Genomic DNA, 20,773 nt, shown 5'->3' with positions numbered 1-20,773 from the left:
ATATATTATAAAATAGTAATGATGGAAGTGAGATGTCACTTCTTACTGATAAAAATATAATATATTAATTTTAGTTATAATCTTATATTTATTTATAAAAAAAGATTATTTTATTCTTATAATATTTAAGAATTTTACAGAATAAAAATTAATCTTTAAATTTTCTTTAATTCCTTCCATATCTGAAAATAATAATAATATCAAATTAATAAAATTAGATAATAACAAAGTAGTAAAAGATAATTAAATTATATATAGATAATAATATAATATTATGTATTATCAATTAATATATATATATATATATATATTATAAAACGGTAACGATGGAGTTGTATATATTAGTTTTGAGGAAGAAGGTTATGGATGAGTTAGATGAAGTTAAGAGGTTATTGGTGGCGGCGGAAGAGGAGCGGAAAAAGGATGAAAAGGACATTGAATATGTTTGTGGCCTTCGCTCCTATTGTTATGGGAAAATGATCTGCATGGCTTTCAAGAGAGATCATCTGGGGGGTGGATCTATCTAAAGCCAGAAGTTGAAGTTTCTACCTTGGAGGAAGCTCGTTACTATAAATTCGCAGATGCTTCGACGGTTATTTATAATGAGATATTCGGGGCCACCCTGCCTTTAATTGAAGTTGTTGAGGATTCATTGGATGGGGAGGAAAGGACTTTGGAAGTAGAAGCAGATGTAAGTCCCTTTAAAGATGAACATGTTATTCCTCCCCAACAAGATGCATGTGTGTTGACTTTCCAAAATGATATGGCTCCTTCTTCTCAAGCGGAAGTGGGTGTGATTTTAAAATAAGGTTTTCTCCTTTTGTAATAAGCGTCCATTTTTTATTTGTTTTTGCAGCATACAATGGGTTTTATGAATTTTATTTTTTTTTAGTACTTGCATGCTTCTTAATAAAGAGATTTTAGGATATAGGTAGGTGGCTAGCCTATCTTTTTTATTTTTCTAAGTTTTTCCCTTCGTATATTTGAGGAAGAAGGTTCACCCTTAAAAGGCTTTTAGATTTTTCTTCCTATATTTGAAGAATAAGGTTCGCCGTTAAAGGCTTTAGATTTTTCTTTCAATCTTTGAGGAAGAAGGTTCGCTTTTAAAGGTCCTAACTTTTCTTCCTATCTTTGAGGAAGAAGGTTCATGTAACCCCTTTCTAGGATCACATGATATCTCACGCAACATCAGTTACAATTTAAACACGTGCTTACAAGTCTTAATCATATTCATTCATAAAACTTATATCCTTTAGTTTCCATTTTACTCTTAAGTTATTCTCATTTTATGTCAACTTCAATCTCATATAAATATTTACTCACTAAATATATGTTATCCTTTACATATTATGCATAGGAAAAAGAGTTTACAATTTACAAAACATGTTTAAGTTTGTTATCCTACATAAAGGATTTACAAAACAAAATACAACAAAATACTCCAAAATGCATAGGCGAGAATGAATTGATACTGTCGGTGCAACTCCACATATCATATAAAAGTATGTTGCCAATGGATGAGTTGCCTACTCAATAAACATATTACACGTATATAATGTAAAGAACACAGATCACAACATATCATCATTACTAAGTTAGCATATGCAAAAGAAAGTTAGTCACTTGTTTCACTTATTACAGTAATGATTATTTTAGTAATTAAGGTCTTGCTATATTTAGATAATATATGTAAAACGGTTCTCGGGCCCAATCTATATCACAACTCACTAAATTTTGGAATACAACTATCTGTGCTACGAAGGAGTTGAACTCAACTCACGTAGTCCACTACAGATGTAACTCAACACATGTACTTCCGGTTCACAATATTCAAATAACACTCTCAACTAGGACCATTTCACATATCCATCTAAGCAAGCTCATATTTTTTTCTTATCTAACCATTATTCAGTTCAAGTATGTGCACAGGGCTCAACATTCACATTTGTATTCATAACATTGCAACTTACTCAATCATATAACTTTCGTATCTATCTCAACATATCACAAACACTTAACATTATTTACACCATTCACATCAAATTGAACCACATCTCACACTCAACAAGTCAAAAGCCACAATACATTCATTCACATATATAAGCAATATGCTTACCGTTGCACTCGATTTGATCTATTTTACACGATTGGGTGTGTGTTCAATTGCACCATGTCCTTCTAATGTCACATAACATTTATAAATTAGTCCCAATGCAAACTTAATGAAAATGTAAAATAATGCATGCTATATGATTTTTACAAGACACTAACCCCATAATATTCATGCAATCTAATTCTTTTGTCTTAGATCCTCACATGACCTACTTGCACACATTCTATCTTAACTCTCACTATCCTAATCCAAATGCCCTCTTTCTTTAACCTACTGAAACTAGACATATATGATTATAACATATCTAAACTTCACATTAATATCACTTCTAAACAATATATGACATGCAAAATGATTTTGTCCTGTTTCTAGCCAAGAAACAGAATACCCAGCTTTGCATCTACCATAACACACTTAACCTAGATCACAATAAACACAATAGATTACCAAATCCGTTTATAGACATAATCTTCAAGTCGCTAGAAACAATGTTGTATAAAAAAAATCCCAAATTCTGACCTTAAGGTCTTCAAAATGCTACATCAACATGGATGCCTCATATGATATTCAATTTCGAGGCAGTCATGCTCTATCAAGACCAACTTTATCTATATATTGAATTAAAGTCTCATATTTTATAGAGAGTTTGTTAACATATATATGAAAATAGTTTATTCTTTATGTATTTCCAAATTTGAACAGTATCAAGATGAAAAACATTTCACAAGATGACTGAAAACAGTACCGTATATTTCTATCTCGGACACTTGATGCATACCTTCCGTTTAGACAGCCTAAAACTAATTTAAACAACACCAAAATTTAACAAAATCAATCATACCACACCCACGACAAATCCTATCATCATATCTAGGGATTTCAGAATCCCAAACCCATAAAAAAGATGTTAAAACAGTGTACTAACCTTAAATTAGTGTCTTTCCCCTATTATTATTTCTAACTTCACTTGTTTGATTTGCAAATAGAAGAGTTTTCTTTGGAGAGTGTTAGAATATGAAATCAGAAGGTTTTCTTTAGAAGTGGTAAAAAATTTGAGTAGAAATAAAAAGGATTGATATAACAGTAAAAATAATTTATAAGCCAATTTGAATCAGGACCGGTCCTGATATTTTAGGGGCTCCAGGCAATATAAGAGATAATGGGCCCTTTATAAAAAAAAATTGCACTTAAAAGTCTAAAATAGAAATTTGATCCCATTTTAGACCTAAAATATCATATTATTTAATCAATTTTTAGACCTAATTAGTATTGTAACTAAATTTATGAGTAAAAAGTAGTATATATTCAATAAAATTAAAAAATTTGGACCTTAAAACCTTGGGCCCCGGGCGGCCGCACCCCGGGCCTATGCCCAGGGCCGGCCCTGTTTGAATAAAATCGATGAATTAACGGGAGAAAGTCATTTTGTTTTTCTACTTCCCACCGCAACACAAAAGAAAAAAAAAAAAAAAAATCAAACAGTTAAAATTGTACAGCGGTAAATTATTACCAAGGAGAAAATTTACAAGCACAAACGTGGTATTAAATGGGCGGTGAGGATTGCGTAAGCAGTTGAATTACTAATTTTATTGAACGGTCAAAGATGTATTCAGTTGCCTATAGACAACCTAACACTTCTTCTCCACTTCTCCAACTTACGACTTCCCACTTCCTCAGTCATCAACAACAACAGCCAAAGAGCCAGAGCACCGGCGACTGCCTTCAGTGTCAAAATGTCCGGCGACACTGAAGCTTCACATGTTACCTGTGTTACTGATGCATTGCACGTCGCCGCTTCTACCCCAGACGTACAAATAACCGTCGGTGATGATGATGACATGCTGCTATTTCGCCAAGTTGTCCGTTCCTTGCCTTCTCACGCCGTCAAGGACTTGCTGTCCGCTGGGGTTCGTGCACTTAATTCATGTTCTTCGCGTTTTTACTCGACGATTCTATTCTAATCAGTATATTTTTTCGTTTCTTGCGGCTTTCTATGTTCAATTTTTTTAAAAAAAAAAAATCTGTTTCAACTCTTGTCCCGTTGATTTCATTGTTTGATTAAGAATACGACCAGTAATCCAGAAATTAATTCATCCTTTTGTTTAATTGCTGAGACGGCCTAAATGAATTTCATCTGTTCCTTCTGCTAATGAATGAGAAGGCTTTGCTACTTTGTTGTGTAATTGTGTTCAGAAAGGATTGATAGAGCTGCGAGAAATTACACTTATTCTTGTGATTAATTTGGAATTGATGGTGTTTTTCCTCCATAGCGCGACATGAATGTCATCTAGGTTCTGAGTCTATGCTGTTATTCTATTTCAGGTATGCATGAGGTGCATCTTTCGGTTACTCGGGATTCAAGGACAAGTTTATTTTGGGTCTCCTCTCTCAGCATCGGTCATGCATGCTCTTCTTCGTGATTTAACTGATCCAGATGAGCATATAGAAAATTCTAAGCTATTGGAAGCTGAGCCAGAGCCAGGGGTATGCAACATTTGCTTAGGCATCTTGCAGTTCATTTACTGTGATGACAATGGAATGATGGTGAAAAAACAGAGTGCTACTAACTTGGCTCTATCGATTACTGAGCATATAAAGCAAGAGGGTCGTCAGATTGATGGCTTTTCTCTTGAAGTCTCTATACCACCACTTATCCAAGAAAATGAACAAATTGTTTGGTAAGGCCTGTTTACCCTGGAACTTCCAAGAAAATCAAAAGCAAAATGCTGCTACTAATAGTTTGATTCTGCATTTTGTAGTTCGTATATGAAAAAGAAATACAGAACAGAGCTGTGGTTCCAGGAACGTCTTTCAAAATGTCTATCTACAAAAGATGCCTTGAAGTTGGCAATAGTAGATCCCCTTGAGAAGTTGTTGGTAAGCAACTGTAATATAATATGGTTCTTTCTTTCATTTCTGTTATGTTATAGCGTGAATAGACAATATAGGAATAGGAATATATTGTATAGTGTGACTAGACAATATAGAAATAGATGTAAATATTCAATAGCCATTAATTAGCCTTAAATTATTTTCCTAGTTTAGTTTATTACTCTTGTAAATACATGTACATCCTCTAATACAATTCATTTGGGATTTCTACATTCTTACATGCTTCCCTAACTTTTAGGTTTTCGTTTATCTATTTCCCAAGTGTGCAAACGTTTTTTGTGGATCTAGGATTTCATCTCTTTCTCTAAGCACCTATTTTCGATCGGTGCAAATCTAACCAGGGAGTGAAGCTCACGTGCAAGCCATCTTTTATTGACTCGTGGAGAGAAAGACAAGCTATGATGTTTTGCAATTTGACAAGACTCGTAATCTAAACTAGACAAATTCTAAAATTAAGGACATAACTTCTTCAAACGAGGCAGAGATGGATGCCCTAACCAACGATGCTCATCAAAAGGGGTGGATACACTAGAGTAGGCAATAAGTCTTCTAACAGTAATATCCAATACATAGAGACCTCTAGATTTCCGTCCAATACCCATAATCTTCTTCGCAATAAGATCCTAAAACAAACAGTGTTGAAGGAAAAATGAGACGGAACAGTTAAGAGAACAAGTAAGCTTACTCGTAGAAATTAAATTGAAAGTAAAACCAGACACATTAAGGAAAAATTAAAGAGAAAGTGAAGGTGTTGGGTTAATAGTGCCAGAACTAATAATAGAAGAGTGTGTTCTATCAATTATGATAACATGGGAAGAAAAAATAATAGAGTGAGTGACAAGAGAATAGTTTAGAATTACCTAACCCATTTTGAAGATGAAGAGAGAAGTGGTGGAGAAGAACATTGTGAAGCTAGATGAGGAGGATGTAGCATCAACAATGGAAAAGTGAGCAAATCGATTCCTTTGGGACTTGTTTTGGCGTATTCCTTCGTCTCAACCCTCACAACCATCTGGATAGTGATGACCTCTGTCACTATTTCGCCATCAGATCCAACCTTTGAGTCCTGCCAAGATAGTGATGACCTTCATATTGCTCTTCGTGAAGGTAAACGGTCTTGTACATATCCTATTTTCTGCTTTTGTTTCCTATGACAAATTAATTATCCTTTCCTTCATGTTTTTTCATTGCTTCACTTGATTCTACTACTATTCTTAAATTTGTCTCGGAGGCCTTATCACATATGGGCTGACGCAATGCAATGGTCGACGAAATGAATGCTTTGGATGCTATTGGTAGTTGGAATTTGGTAAATTTACATGTTGGAAAGAAATTTGTTGGATGCCGATGGGTGTTTGTTGTGAAAGTCAATAGCTCAGTTGCTCATTTAAAGGCACGCCTTGTTGCAAAGGGCTATGCTTAGACTTACACAACACTTCCTCTCCAGTGGCTAAGATGACTTCTATCAGTTGGATATAAAAAATGCTTTCTTGCATGGAGACCTTCAAGAAGAAGTTTACTTGGAGCAACCACTAGGTTTATTGCTCAGGGGAGTATGACAAGTTTGTCGTCTCCGCAAATCTCTATATGGGTTGAAATAAAGTCCTCAAGCATGGTTTGAGAAGTTCAGCCAAACAGTTGAAATGTTTGGGATGAAGAAGTGCAAATGTGACCACTCTATTTTTTATAAACACTGGGTATCATTCTCTTTGTCGTCTATGTAGGAAGTGACATTTCAGAAATCTCATCTCTAAAAATCCTTTCCATGGCCAGTTTCATACTGGCAGATATCTTCATTAAGACATGACATTTCAGAAATCTCATCTTCAGAACAACATTTTCATTAACTGGAAGTGCATATACAAGGGAGTGACATTTCAGTAAGAAAGGAATCTTCTCAAAGAAAATATGTTCTTGATTTATTGTTAGAAACATGAAAACCTGGAGCTAAGTCGTACAGTGCAAATGTCAGGTCTTAAAGAGGAAGTGACATTTCAGTAAGAAAGGAATCTTCTCGTCTCAAAGAAAATATATTCTTGATTTATTGTCAGAAACATGAAAATCTGGAGCTAAGCCTTACAGTGTTTCGAATTTGCACCTATCGGAAGGAGAGCTATTTGAAGATCCTGGATGATATAGGCGTTTGGTGGGAATCCGTAACTAGATTTGATATAGCCTATTCTGTCATTGTCGTAGCCACTTTACGTTGTCTCCCACCATTGATCATTGTACTTATGTTACTTAAAAGGGACTCTTGGAAGGGGATTACTTAACAAGAATCATGGTCATAACTAGATTGAATGTTTCTCTGATGATGCAGACCGTGATAGGAGATCCACTACTTGCTACTATGTCTTTGTTGGAGGAAATTTAGTTTCTTGGAAGAGCAAGAAGCAACATATTGTACAGAATCTGAGTATTACTCCAACAAAGTTATGGTGTGTAATCAATCAGCTCTTCATATGGTTTCCAACCCTGTATTCTATGAATGTACCAAGCATATTGAAGTAGACTGTCATTGTGTTCGTGATAACTTGATAAGCTAGAAGAGAACATAATTTCTACGACCTACATCGGAAACGATAAGCAACTCGTTGGGAGTGTTATGTTATAGTGTGAATAGACAATATAGGAATAGTGTGAATAGACAATAGACATTAATTAGCCTTAAATTACTTTTCTAGTTTAGCTTATTACTTTTGTATAAATACATGTAATCCTCTAATACAATTCATTGAGATTTTTACATTCTCTCATTCTTTGTGTTGCAATTTCAAATCACAATATTATCCATTCCTCTGTCTTTGCAAGAGCAAGGTTGTCCATTTAATCCTTTTGAATAGGATTTCCTCTATCTAATGGATATACATGTGTTACTGGATAGATTAGAAAATGCAATCAAGTCTATCTCCAGCTAATCCTCATTTAATAGAAGCTTTGCAGGTTGTGAAATCTGGCCCCAGCTCTTGCCGTATTCGTTTGACATACACCCAAGCTAAGCCATCATGTAATGCTTCTTCAGTGGAGAGAGGTGAAAGTTGCAAGAGAAGAAAAACTGGTACGTGAATTGGTTTATATGTATAGCGGATGCTGTTGTTTCTATTTGAAAAGTTATAAATGTCTTCTAATCTATATCCCATTAATATATGGTCCTTTGCAAGTAGCTTAGTGCTTATTTCTTCTATATTGGTTCAAGTCGTGGTTGCTCGTGTAATTTAACCAGTTTATGCAGGCACTGATGTTGATTTGGAGTCCATTAATGATCAGTTGGTGAATGCTAGCGATGAAAAGAATAATGTCTCTAATGCTGAGAGTTTGTCACGTACAGAAGATAATGAACATTCAGGGTTCTGCATCTTCCCCAAGGATAAGGTAACGTTCTGCGAGGTTTCTGTTGCATCCAGCCTCTCTACTTGAATGGGGTTGCCACTTGTCATTAATCTAACTAATTGTCCTGAAGTACAATACTCTGAATTTGAATTGCATAATTCTGAGAATAATATGTAGTGTGTTAAACGGTTGGTCTATAAGAAATGAGGGCCACAGTTTCTCTATTGTCTTTCTAAATCACTATAGGCTATTGTACTTTCTAATCACTATAGACTTATTGGGTTTGAGTTTTATTTCCAGGTCAATGTTCCCTGCCACTTGGTATTTTCTTGCTACAGAACTCCTATCTACTTTGGTGGAAGATATATGAAGGTAAGGTGATAGCTGTTTTGAGAACTCTTATCATGTTTTGAGTCATGATATTGCTCCAAGTATTTCTTGTATATACCTTCTAAGTTGCTGTTTTCAGAATCTTATGATTCGCGATTCAATTCAGCTCTATTTTGAGCCGAATTTATAGGATACATCTAAATTTAACAGAATCTTACTATTCGCACGATTCAATTTGATTCAACTCTATTTCAAGTAGGATTTATAGTGCAAGTCTAAATTATAATAGAATCAAGTTGTGAATTGTCAGAATTGGTGGTGAATCAGCTGAATCGATGGAAGGAAGGAAATTGTAGTTTAAGAAAATTAGAGGTCTCTAATGAAGGAAGTAATTAGTGGAAAAGAACCAATCAGAAATTAAAAAAATAAGAAATAAAATTAATTATAATTAATCCATAACAAATCAAAACAATTAATGTAAATGGCTTTTCAATTTCAAATCAACATGCACCATCTCATCCGATTCAAAAAACTTCAACAACACTAACTACTAAACTACTCTCCTCTAGTCCGATTGTTATTTATCAAGTTATCAACTCAAACTAGTTCCATTCCACCAAGTTGACAACAAGGCAAAAAAACAGAGTTGGAAACTCAAACTCACCATCTCCACTAAGTTATTAAACAAAGTTCAATTTGTGAATTAGTTTTATTAGGATTGCATTTGCATTAGATTTGAATTTTAAACACTTGGTTGATATGATCTCTTTTTTATATTAAAATTGTATTTCTAGACTAATATTGATAATATTCTAAGTTCAACATGGTAAATATTTTATTTATTTTTATAATATTATGAATTTGAACTGCGATTCACGAGTATGTTTAGGAAGAGAGTGAAAATCTGTTGGTACAATTTGTACTACTCCTAATCAATAAAATATCATGTATCATGTATGTATGTTTGCTAACTTAAAAAAGTACAACTGTACTAGCATTCTTATTGCCATCATCATGAAACGATAAGAGAAGTAGTACAACTTTGATGTGTAGTACATTTCAGAACAGAATAACTTATTATATAGATAAAGCACCTAGATAATTGGAAATCACTCATCAGATCTTGATCTCTATACCCCTAAATTTCTTGAAATATAATTTCCTTGCATCTTGTTTACCATGTTAATATTTTTGTAAACAGCAGCTCTCTCGAAATGGAGTCAATTATTTGGCACCAGTGGTACTCTGTTTCAAATTATAAGATTCAATCTTGTTCTTGATTCATCGTTGTCTTTATGCAGTTTTTGTTGAACATTACTTTATCTGTTGTAGTTCTCAAGAAATGTGAGTCAAACACGTTGGATTATCGATGATGAAAGAATGGGGGAAGCATCCATTGAGGTACTACCTGAAACTTCTTATGATCATTCCTCTACAAGGATTAATATAGGCTTACAGGTTTTCTGCTTATTCAATATAGGAGATAATAGGTGGCAACATCCTTCCAATTTGTCATGGTGACAGTTACAAGTTTCATGCAGCTGGCAGAGAGGATATTGATGTACAGAAGATCTTCTCTCTTGCATATGCACTTTCATTTAGTGAAAATTTGTTTTGATCCATTAAATTATCGTCTCCAGGTTCGAATGCTAGGGTCGGGCAGGCCTTTCCTGGTTGAAGTACAAAATGCCCGTCAAGTGCCAACAGAGACCCTTGTTAAAGAAATAGAAAAAAAGATAAACAGCTTAGATAATAAATTGGTAAGTTGCTTTCCAGCTTCAAGGCTGTCTTCTCTTTTGCTTATTTTTTTTTTACCATTGGAAGAACTGTGTCCCGGATGCAGGTTGGTGTTAAAAACCTCAAGATGGTATCTGATCAAGGTTGGGCTCTGATGCAGGAAGGGGAAGCAGAAAAGCAGGTGCTTTGTTTTTTCTTTTACTTCTAATATCCCCTTGATGTCTTGTATTATGGTGTTTTATATATATATATCTATAAAATATCATTCCCAAGAGAATCATTTGTTGAGCTCTTAAATTAAATTTTTTGAGGTGTTTGGGTTAAAAACCAATTCCAAGAGACTTTTACTCACTCCTCAAATCACTAAGAATCTTCATTCTCTCTCTATTATTGAGGAGTCTCTCTAGTCCTAGTCCCTTCCTGATTTCATTTTTATTAATAATTTATATATTGAGGAGTCTCTCTCCTCTCATTATTGGTAAATATAACAAAATTTAATAATTTTAATGATAAAATAATAAATGAGGAGTATTATTAGAGATAATATGTATTAGTCACTCCTCAAATCGCTAAGAATCAATTGTTTATATTATTTTTAGAAAGTGGACTAAGCGTCTCTTGGAGATGCTTGAAGGGATCAAAAGCACCCTAGTCGCTGAAGTAGAGGATGGCATCCATGTGCTGCCACATGGCAAAAAAACCTTAAAATGCAAAGGAATGGATTAAAACAATAATAAAATCAGATTTTAAGGGTTTTTTTTTCCACGTATACGTGCTTCCCTTCAAGTTGGATTCCTAGAAATTATTAGGAGGTCCAAATCCTCCACATGAAAAGATGTGTGCTGGGTCCTCCATTTGACATGGAGGACCTGAACCTTCTAATAATTTCTCTGGATTCTGACACATCACGTACGTGGTTGCCATGTCAGCTTTCCAGTGGAGTAAGTCTCATGATCCGGTTATAGTGGTTTTATTGACATAGATGTGATATTTAGTGATTTTATTGACTAAAAACGATTTTGGTGACCACCGGTGTTAATATCCTCTACTCTGAGTGCTTTTAACCCATCATTATGTAAGATAAAGAGATTGGACCTGCCATTACTACGGTACTTCCCTTCCTGCAGAAGCAATATTGTGCACTAGTTTGGATTTCACGTCCGCTTGTCGATGAAGACGTGGAGTCAATAGCTTCTCTCGAAGAGATTGTGAGTTGTTTTACTTTGTATCCTTATTTTTTTCTTTTCTAATCTAACTATAGCAGCAATACATTCTAACAGAAAGATTCAACCTGATTTCTTGTGATTTTTGTTGAATTTCTAGACTTACACCAAGTAGGTCCTGTACCGAGATCTTATTTCGATGTTTTTTTTTTTTTTTTTTTTTTTATGCTCGTGTTAACTGCTTAACTTGCTGTTCTTCATTCCTGTGCAGAAAGTTTTGCAGAGAACCCCGGTGAGGGTACTTCACCGTCGGAGTCCACTAGATCGTGAGAAGATCATACATTGGTTGGGCATCTCCAATGTTTAGCGTTTTGATATTCTACTTAATCTTTTGGTCTTTCTTTACAATGTCTAACAGTTTCAGCTTGCATTGAATTTTAGGATGAAAATAGAGAGGATCACTGGGAGCTGTCAATATTTTCTTTTGCATCTATGTACACAGGTAAGCTCATTACAACACCTGCACACACATATTCCTTATTTACCCATTTATGTACATTATTGAACTTCAGATTCTCCCTTATGTTTTTATCAAACCTGATTAATGAAGTATATGATTTCAAAGCAATATAAGTTTTTTTTTAGCTTCTTTTCATACATGGAATGAACAAGCAATTTTATGGACTGTAATTCTAAATGTGGAATTTTAAATTTGTAATTGAAGCGGTTCCTGTGAAATAGCAATGAGCAAGCTTCAAGTGCCCCTATAAAACGTGAAAAAACTTGTTGCTATGTTTTGGAAAGGATGTTTTAGAATATTTTCCGGTGTCCGGTGTCCGTTTCCATTTCAGTTTTTGTTTCAGTTGCTGCATATTTGATGTTTTGTATATGGAAAAATCGGGAAAACTAATGACAATAGTTGATGTGCAGGCTGGTACATATATTAAAGAATTTGTTCACGGGGATCTAGGACGTACACAACCAAGGTCAGCATTCATCAATCTATATAGCTCATTGGAGTTTTATATCATATATAATAGGGTAAATTTCAAATAAAACCCTTGTGGTTTTACTAATTTTAAGATAAAGGACTGTGGTTTACTTTTCCTCAAAACGAGGATTGAGGTTTCACACTTGGATTAATGCTATTTAAACCATCTTTAACGACCTAAAAATGAAAATTTTCAAGAATTAAAGCTGTTCAATGTCATATTTTCTATGGAACTACATTTTCGATTTTCGAAAATCATCTTTTTTGAAACTATCTCTCTCTAAACCAAACTTCATCTAAATGATCTCAAAAAAAAAAGTTAGAAGAATTAAAGTTGCTTAGAATATTAGTAGTTCTTAAAATATGTCAATTTTTAAGTCGCAAGGGTGATTTTAATAGTATCAATCGAAAAAGTCCTTATTTTGCTAAAGTTGAAAACTTCAATCATCGTTTTGACAAAAAGTAAACCACAGTCCTTTATCTGAAAATTAATGAAACCACAGGGGTTTTATTTGAAATTTACCCTATATAATATTACATAACTCTCTTTTCTAATTTACACTTGAAAGTACAAGGATTCCCTTTTCAATTTCGTCAAAGTTATGTTTGATTTTTTTTTTATTTAGTTGTTTTATTTAGTTGGTACTGTTTTCGTAGAGCCGAAACAATGAGTTAATTACATCCATGTCACAAGTCTTAAATTCTTTATGAGAAAGAAATCGCGGTTTTACTTGGGAGTTAGTGAATTTATTAGCTGTAAATTATGAAACATTCTTCTAATGTCTACATTAGGGAGTAATTATTGCAGAAAATTAAGGAGCATTTATAGGAGAAATGCTGAGAATTAGTCGTATGCTCCAATATTGAATACCTTTAATTGTTTTGAATCAAAATATAAAATTTACAACCATAAACATTGACAGTTCTTGTCTGGTAACTAATAAACACGGGTGCCACATGGATTATATGTCCTCAAAATTTTGCGAGATGGAAAATGTTAATATAAAAAATCCAGTCTTTTTTCCTCAAATAAACTTTCATCTCTTTTGCAGCATTGGATCAATTCTAGGATGCAGGGCAGAGATCCTACAACTGGATGTCACGGATGTGAAGATGGACTGTTTCCTTGCTGAATGAAGTTCCCTCAAGGGTTTTAACTGTTGTATTAGCCTCATACATCCACAATTTTGACTTGGGTTTTACTGTTTCAGGATGTTTTTTCACTTCATGCACTCTAAAGTTAGTAGTATTGTCAATGGGGCAGGGATTTTCCGTCCTCGACGGAGATGGAAAATTCCTGAAAAAGTTTTTACGGAGCGGGATGGAGAATTTTTTGTCTCCAAAGTTGGGATGGAAGGAGAAATACCCTCTCTGTCCCACATGGATCCTGCGAACTCTGCAGATCTCCAAAACTATTAAAAATTTATTTATCCACTAATTAAAAATTTAATACATAGTATTTGTATTGAATTATTGTTTAGTGTAAAAAAAAAATCCCTACAGAGATTTCCATAGAGACAGGAAGAGAATTTTTTGCATAAGAAATTTTGAAAAATATTCGGAAATGAAGATAGGGGATGACAGTACAGTGAATTATTTTCCATTGCTGCCCTATTTACAACCATAAAAGGTGGGTCTATTTACTGTGTGCGAAGGGGTAAGTTAATGCTCCACCATATTATTTGTTTGCGCCTATAATATATACCTGAAGTATGAATACATTTCAATTTTAGTTCTAAAATTGGTATTAAAATTGGCAAATAAGTACCCCGATAGAGCTGTATAATATATATCTCAACCCAAGTATGAGTCGGTCTCAATTTCAGTTCTAAAATTGGCAAATAAGCAAGTAAATACATTGATGGAGCTGTGAATTATGCTACGGAAAAAAAATCAATGTTCTGTATACCAGGTCTATAATTACCCTCCTTTTAAATAGTTAAAGAGAGAGTTTTTGCTTAAACTATTTTCGTTTGTTACATGGGGAGATAACAGTTTAGTCACTCCAAACTGCTCCTAAAACCTTTGCCATGAATCCATATCGATCTGCTGCTTCGTCAATCTGCAGAGCATAGTTAAAGCACAACAGTAAGAAGAATAGTACCTCACAATTGGAAGAAAAGAGTTGCGATTTAGAAATTACCATCTTTTTGGTTGGACGCCCAGCCCCATGTCCCGCCTTGCATTCAATGCGACCTATGATTGGATTGGTCTGCGGGCTATTCTCCAAGCTCGTACACAAAACGTGTTGCATGGTCTGAAAGAAAATGCAACATATGTTTGGGATAAGGTAAAAAAATACACTTAACATTAACATTAACAAATCTATACTAACGTCCTTGATTGCCAATGTTAGGTTGATCTGACATCATTAAAAAAAAAAAAGCTCTTTTGGGTCTTAATCATTCACTTTTTATTCGAGAATTGTTTTGTTTGCCTTTTCCAATAGCCGGATACTAAATAGAGAATTGCTAGTGTCCAACAATTTTTTATGGCTTAATACATATGAGGACCCTATGTATTTGGCCAAATAATCTGGTTAACCCTCCCAACTTTGGAAATGCTTCATTAGTCTCTTGAATTGAACTTATTTAAAGTGATCTATTTGTCCTGAAACTTGCTTAAATGACTTATTGACTTCATGAACTTGTTTAAAGTGACACGTACTTCAACTTGCCCAAATCTATTTACCCTGCTACTTCGGACTTAGGAAGTTAATCATCTCACTTTAAACAACGTCAAGGGGTTACTTGGACGTTTTCAAAGTTTGAAGGGCCAATCTACTTTTCCAGCCAACTTGGAGGGACTAGGGATGTATTAGGACATTTATTATCCATGAAAAGCAACAAAGATAAGCAAATGCAAATGATTATGTTAGCAGAACTTCTTTGAGAACTAACCGCCAATAACTTTAGCGAGTGTAATGGCACAACTCGATCATCATGATCAGCAGTCAGAAGCATGGTGGAAGGATACTGACAAGATTGAGTAGGATGCTGCTCCCATGGCCTCCGCACATTGTGTAACGGTGAGTATCTAAGAAAGCAACACAGGCAGATTGAAGAACTGAATGTCAGAAAAAATCCAGTTCTCTACTAAAAATTTGCTAATGCTCAAAAGGAAAGCAGGAGAGGATAATATAAAATCCAATCACAACTTGCATTCTAAACTGCAGTTGCTACTAAACCTTCATGCAAAATGTTTTATAGGTTAGAGCCATCCTAAAAAGCAGTATCCAGACAACGCGGAACCGGCAAAGTTACAATTAAAAAAATTATGTTATCTAAATGCTAGGATCCAGTACACATAGGAGTGGCAATTTGTGGAAATAACCAGATTGTCACGATACTGTTATCACCATTCTTTGTATTTATATTATATATAATTATATGAACTATATAGTTAACATAACACATTTTGATACAATAATCCAAATTGCCACCTCTTTCACTCTCACAATGATAAATGATGAGCAAACCTCTGTTTTCATTGTTTCTGAAGGAATACAAAATCATTACTGCAATAGGTCCTATAAAATGTTACTCACTTAATTAGCCAATGGAACTCCTCCTCCTTGTCCGAACAGCCATAATCAGAAGTCCATGCATGGCCTATAAAACAATATCTGATCATAAGATGATGTAAAAGAGATACTTAGTACAGCCAAATGATGTCAACTAACCTATGGTGAACTTGTGAAATCGCAGCATATCCATAACACCAACATGAGCCAAAGCACAGCCAAAAAGATCCGGTCTCTGCCTCAGATAATATAACAGAAATAAAATCAGATGAATAATAAAAGACAGAACCATAGTGCAATTAGCTAAATGAACCAATTTTTCCACCTGATTTATGGAAGCACCAATAAGAAGCCCACCATTGCTTCCACCTTCAATGCACAACTTACTTGGCTGGGTATAACCAGAAGATACAAGATATTCTGCTGCTGAAATGAAATCATCGAAGCAGTTCTGCTTTTTTGCAAGTGACCCTGCTTTATGCCATTCTTCTCCATATTCTCCACCACCGCGAATGTTTGCTATACAAAAAACAGCACCTAAATGCCTCGTGAGTATAATACGACTAACACTGAATGATGGTGTCAGATTAATGTTAAATCCACCATATCCATATAACAAACATGGGTGTGTTCCGTCCAATTCTATGTTCTTCTTAGCCACAATAAACATTGGTATCTTGGTGCCATCCTTGCTAGGAACAAAAACCTGGAAACAAAGAACCCAGTCAAACGGTTGAGACATCCAGGTGCATAACCATATAGACACAAAAGAGCACATATAAGCAAGGAGATCGGCAAAAGCTTTAGAAGAAGGGAGTAGAAGATGCTATATCTCCATTCTAGTTAACATTACCATAATGTAAAATGAAGACTATAATCACCTGATCCACGTGGAACTCCGTGCGATCGAATCCTGCTACACTAATTTCACGGATTATCTTCATGTCTGGAACTTGAGAGTCTAAATTGCATTGATATATTATTCCAGGGGTAAGAAAACTAGTGAACCCAATAAACACAGTACTGTCCTTCCGTCGTGCAGATATACTATAGACAGAGCCAATATCAATTGGTAGTTGATGCAGCAGGGATCCTGTTTTCAGATCCCTCACCTGTAGAACATATTTCACATCGCTCAAGTAACTTACAATCATTTGATCCCCATTCACAGCACATGCTGATTCTAGGACATCCTTTTCAGCTTCTGGGATAACATCTGTCCAAATATTTGGCTCCTTCAAATCTACCCGGACTAGCTTATATCTAGAAGCATCTTTATTGGTATGAAAAGTGAACAAGGTGTCATCATTTGCAATGGCATTATACTGTGCATCAAAGTTATCAATAAGTTTAACAAATGGGAGCAGGCCACTTTGTCCTCTAAAACCTTCAAGACCTTTAGGAAGTGCAGACATATCACAGTAGTAAATTTTGTTGACTGGATCACAGCTTTCACTGATATACAGAAGAAGATACTGCACAATAAAATTAATTATGAGAGATATATATTACTTTTTCTGCTATGTACTATAAATTAAGTACATCCTGGACTGAACTTGTACAGAATTCATGTAGTCACACGGGATTCCTATGAACATATTGGGATGCAAAAAAAGTTAATTAACCAAACAACTCAAAAATCAAGAACACAAATAAGAAAAGCAAGATTCTAAGGCTTAAATTTAATGAATGCATATTCTTCAATATCTATTCGATGCAAGTCTTTTTGATGCATCAATATGGTGTTTGATATACAAGAAACAGCAAAAATAAAAAAGAACTTATACTTCAATCAAAACAAGAAGCCCGCAAGTCAAGTAAAGAGGCCAGATTTTAGTATCTTCCCTAAAAACTGGTGTCTCAATTCTTTGCATGATGAAGAACAAAGCCTCAAAATGATTTTAGATAAGTAGACCCCTTTGTCAACCAATGTTTAACAAAGGCATAAATATAAAAGATACCTCACCTTCCCATCATCCGTAACAGAACCTCCAAACATGTATTTGGGGTTCTCAGGATCTCTCCAGCATAGTATATCTTCAGATTGATCCGTGCCTAAAAAATGATAGTATAGCTCATGATAAAGATTAGAATTCGTCTCTGTCCCAGCATCTATGTTTTCTCCCTTCCTACAGAAAAAACAAATAAAATTTCAAAACAAGGAATTAAAAAAAATGTAACTAATGCCATCCTTAATCTTGCACAAATAAATCAGGCAGATACTAAAGAACATAGTAATTCAAACCCTATTAATCATCTCACTTCACCTCAATAAACCAGAATTCATAGCTGACCGCAACATTACAACTCTTAATAATCCATTGCCATAATAAACTTAAAAATCTAGTTAATATTTTAATGAATAGTCCCATTTAACTCTGTCTAATTCATTGAGATTTTCAGATAGATATCTGCTTCACATTTTAATGGATGTATATAGTATATAAACTCTGAAAGTACACAAATGTCAAGAGTTCTAGATAGACATGAACTGTTAACACATAAATACAAATGGAACAATGATTACATACTTGGGAGCTGGATAACGGCTATAGAAAAACCCTTTACTGTCATGGGTCCAGCTTATATCCGAAAACTTAACCTGTTACAAAATATATCGTATAAGAAGGAGTTTAAAAGGCTTAATACATAATTGCACGTTTAAACTTAATACTTTTTGTCATTTGGCACCCCTGTACTTGGACCAACCGGATACCTAAACTTGTCAGTTTTAGATCTTCAATACCCTTAACTGGTTTTTCAGTCTTCAAAGTTCACGTGGCAATGCCAAGTCAAACTTCCACCTAAACATGTTTCATGTCATGTCAGCAAATAAAGCTCTCCCGGTCCAAAACTGCCAAGTTTAGGTGTTACTAAATCCAAGCACAAGTTCATGGTGTCAAACCATAAAAAAAGTGACAAGTTTAGACGTGTAATTATGTATTAAACCAGCTTAAAACAATCAAAACTATCAAATATCTCTATGATAATAAAAATGCAGCAAACTCTTACCCAAGCTAGCGTTTCAGCTTCAACTCCCTTATCCTCAACACGCATGACTTTAACTGTCACCCAATCACTCCCGCTTGAGCTAAGCCCGTATGCCAAGTACTTGGCATCCTCGCTAATAGAAATCCTGTTAAGTGAAACAGTTCCATCCTCACTAAGCGCATTAGGATCAAGTAAGACCTCTGGTTCTCCATCCAAACTATCCTGTATCAATCATAACAAATTGAAAACTATTTCAAAAAAACACAAATACAATTAAGCTCTATTATATCAAATTGAAATTCTAGATTCTAATCAGCAAACTGCTAACCTGCACGTAGAGGACATTTTGGGCTTGAAGTCCAGTATTATGGAAATAAAAATACTTATCCCCTCTTCTGAACGGCGGTTCATAGCGAGGATGATCAAACAGCTTCGTGATTCTCTGATGAAGCTTTTCCCTTATGTCACAAGTCTTCAACACGCTATCCGTCAATTTCACCTGCTTCTGCACGAACTCTTTCACTTCCTCAGCCTCAGGATCTTCAAGCCTATTAAAATCAGCAAAAAAACAAAACATCAAACACATTGAGGGATCCAGGAGAAAAGAAAAGTTCAATTCGAAGTAAGCTACCATCGGTATGGATCGGAGACTTTAACGCCATGATAATCATCAACCACGGATTCATCACGGCGAGTTAGAGGATAGTTTAAGGATCCAAGAGCAGAGAGTGAGCCCATTGTAGAGCGCGAGAGAGAAGAAGAAGAAGGCGTAAACGTTGATATTGTTTTGAAAGTTTGATTGCGCGAAGAAAACAAGAGAAGCGGTGTGGAGACAACGAGATTATGAAGGAAGCGCGGAAAGCTAGGAGGGGAAATACGAAAAAGGGAATGAGGTGCGAATGATAACATAATGACGCCGTTTTGGTCCCGGAGGACTTGGGTTTGTTGAAATTGGGTCAATTTGTGATGCCATTTCGCCATTTCCGTTCCAATATGTCGCCATTGTGTTCGAAATTTTCTCGCCACTTTTTTTTCTTACATGATATTTTCTTACTAAATGTGGATAATACATTCAGATTTTGTTATGTAATCATGCAAAAATTCATAAATAATATTTTATGATATGATGAATCTCTAAGATTTAAAGGAGCTTCTAATATAAGAGAAGCATTATAAATTAGGAAAAAAAGAAAGACTTGAAAGGTTGAATTTTCCATGATATATAACATTGACAATGTAGTTTCTTATATGTTTATGTTTTTTTTATTGGGATAAGGATTAAATTTGAGTTTAATATTTTCGAGTAAATATACATTTGCTTCTACCATACGAAACGGTATAAATTTACTTTTAAAGTTCTAAGCAAGATTAGTTTTACTCTTATTTAATAAAAAAATTTGAACAGATTCGTTTGACAATTATTTAACTGTTATATCGGATATTTCAAATAAATTTATCAATAAACTGAAACAGTTTTTTACATTTTCGACTAGTTATTTATAACTACTAATATAGTAAACATTTTAGATATTTTTGGTTTGTCATTAGACTGTGGGACGGGTTTTTCTATACCATGTGCACTAACATTCTTAATCTTTTAGTTACTGCAAAAATTGTTACGAGGGAGAGCATCATCTAGGTGTTTTTTATAGGTAGGAGAAGTAATTCCGAAACTATTGCGAAGAGTGTAGCATAGGCTACAA

General features: G+C 34.6%; 2 protein-coding genes across 2 annotated transcripts; one reads left to right on the top strand and one right to left on the bottom strand.

The window, feature by feature from the left end:
- Positions 1 to 3,741: 3,741 nt before the first annotated feature.
- Positions 3,742 to 14,267, top strand: LOC136200595 (uncharacterized). Its single transcript, XM_065990972.1, has 15 exons — positions 3,742 to 4,020; positions 4,436 to 4,791; positions 4,873 to 4,990; positions 7,949 to 8,063; positions 8,238 to 8,377; positions 8,636 to 8,707; positions 9,998 to 10,066; positions 10,146 to 10,226; positions 10,306 to 10,425; positions 10,509 to 10,583; positions 11,530 to 11,610; positions 11,837 to 11,910; positions 12,007 to 12,067; positions 12,496 to 12,551; positions 13,609 to 14,267. Exons 1-15 carry the CDS (start codon positions 3,847 to 3,849, stop codon positions 13,691 to 13,693), a joined length of 1,677 nt encoding a protein of 558 aa, XP_065847044.1. The 5' UTR covers positions 3,742 to 3,846; the 3' UTR covers positions 13,694 to 14,267.
- A 42-nt stretch (positions 14,268 to 14,309) lies between these two features.
- LOC136200594 (uncharacterized) lies at positions 14,310 to 20,085 on the bottom strand. Its single transcript, XM_065990971.1, has 12 exons — positions 19,702 to 20,085; positions 19,399 to 19,618; positions 19,092 to 19,292; positions 18,611 to 18,681; positions 18,046 to 18,208; positions 16,961 to 17,554; positions 16,405 to 16,785; positions 16,239 to 16,314; positions 16,104 to 16,167; positions 15,457 to 15,592; positions 14,700 to 14,813; positions 14,310 to 14,618 (listed from the first exon to the last, which is right to left on the bottom strand). The coding sequence occupies exons 1-12, from the start codon at positions 20,049 to 20,051 to the stop codon at positions 14,553 to 14,555; spliced, it is 2,436 nt and encodes an 811-aa protein (XP_065847043.1). The 5' UTR covers positions 20,052 to 20,085; the 3' UTR covers positions 14,310 to 14,552.
- Between the last annotated feature and the right edge of the window lie 688 nt (positions 20,086 to 20,773).

The sequence above is a fragment of the Euphorbia lathyris genome, chromosome 7 (assembly GCF_963576675.1).
Source record: "Euphorbia lathyris chromosome 7, ddEupLath1.1, whole genome shotgun sequence".
NCBI lineage: Eukaryota > Viridiplantae > Streptophyta > Magnoliopsida > Malpighiales > Euphorbiaceae > Euphorbia > Euphorbia lathyris.
Note: the sequence above shows the minus strand (reverse complement) of the source record. Positions and strands in the feature narration are given on the sequence as shown.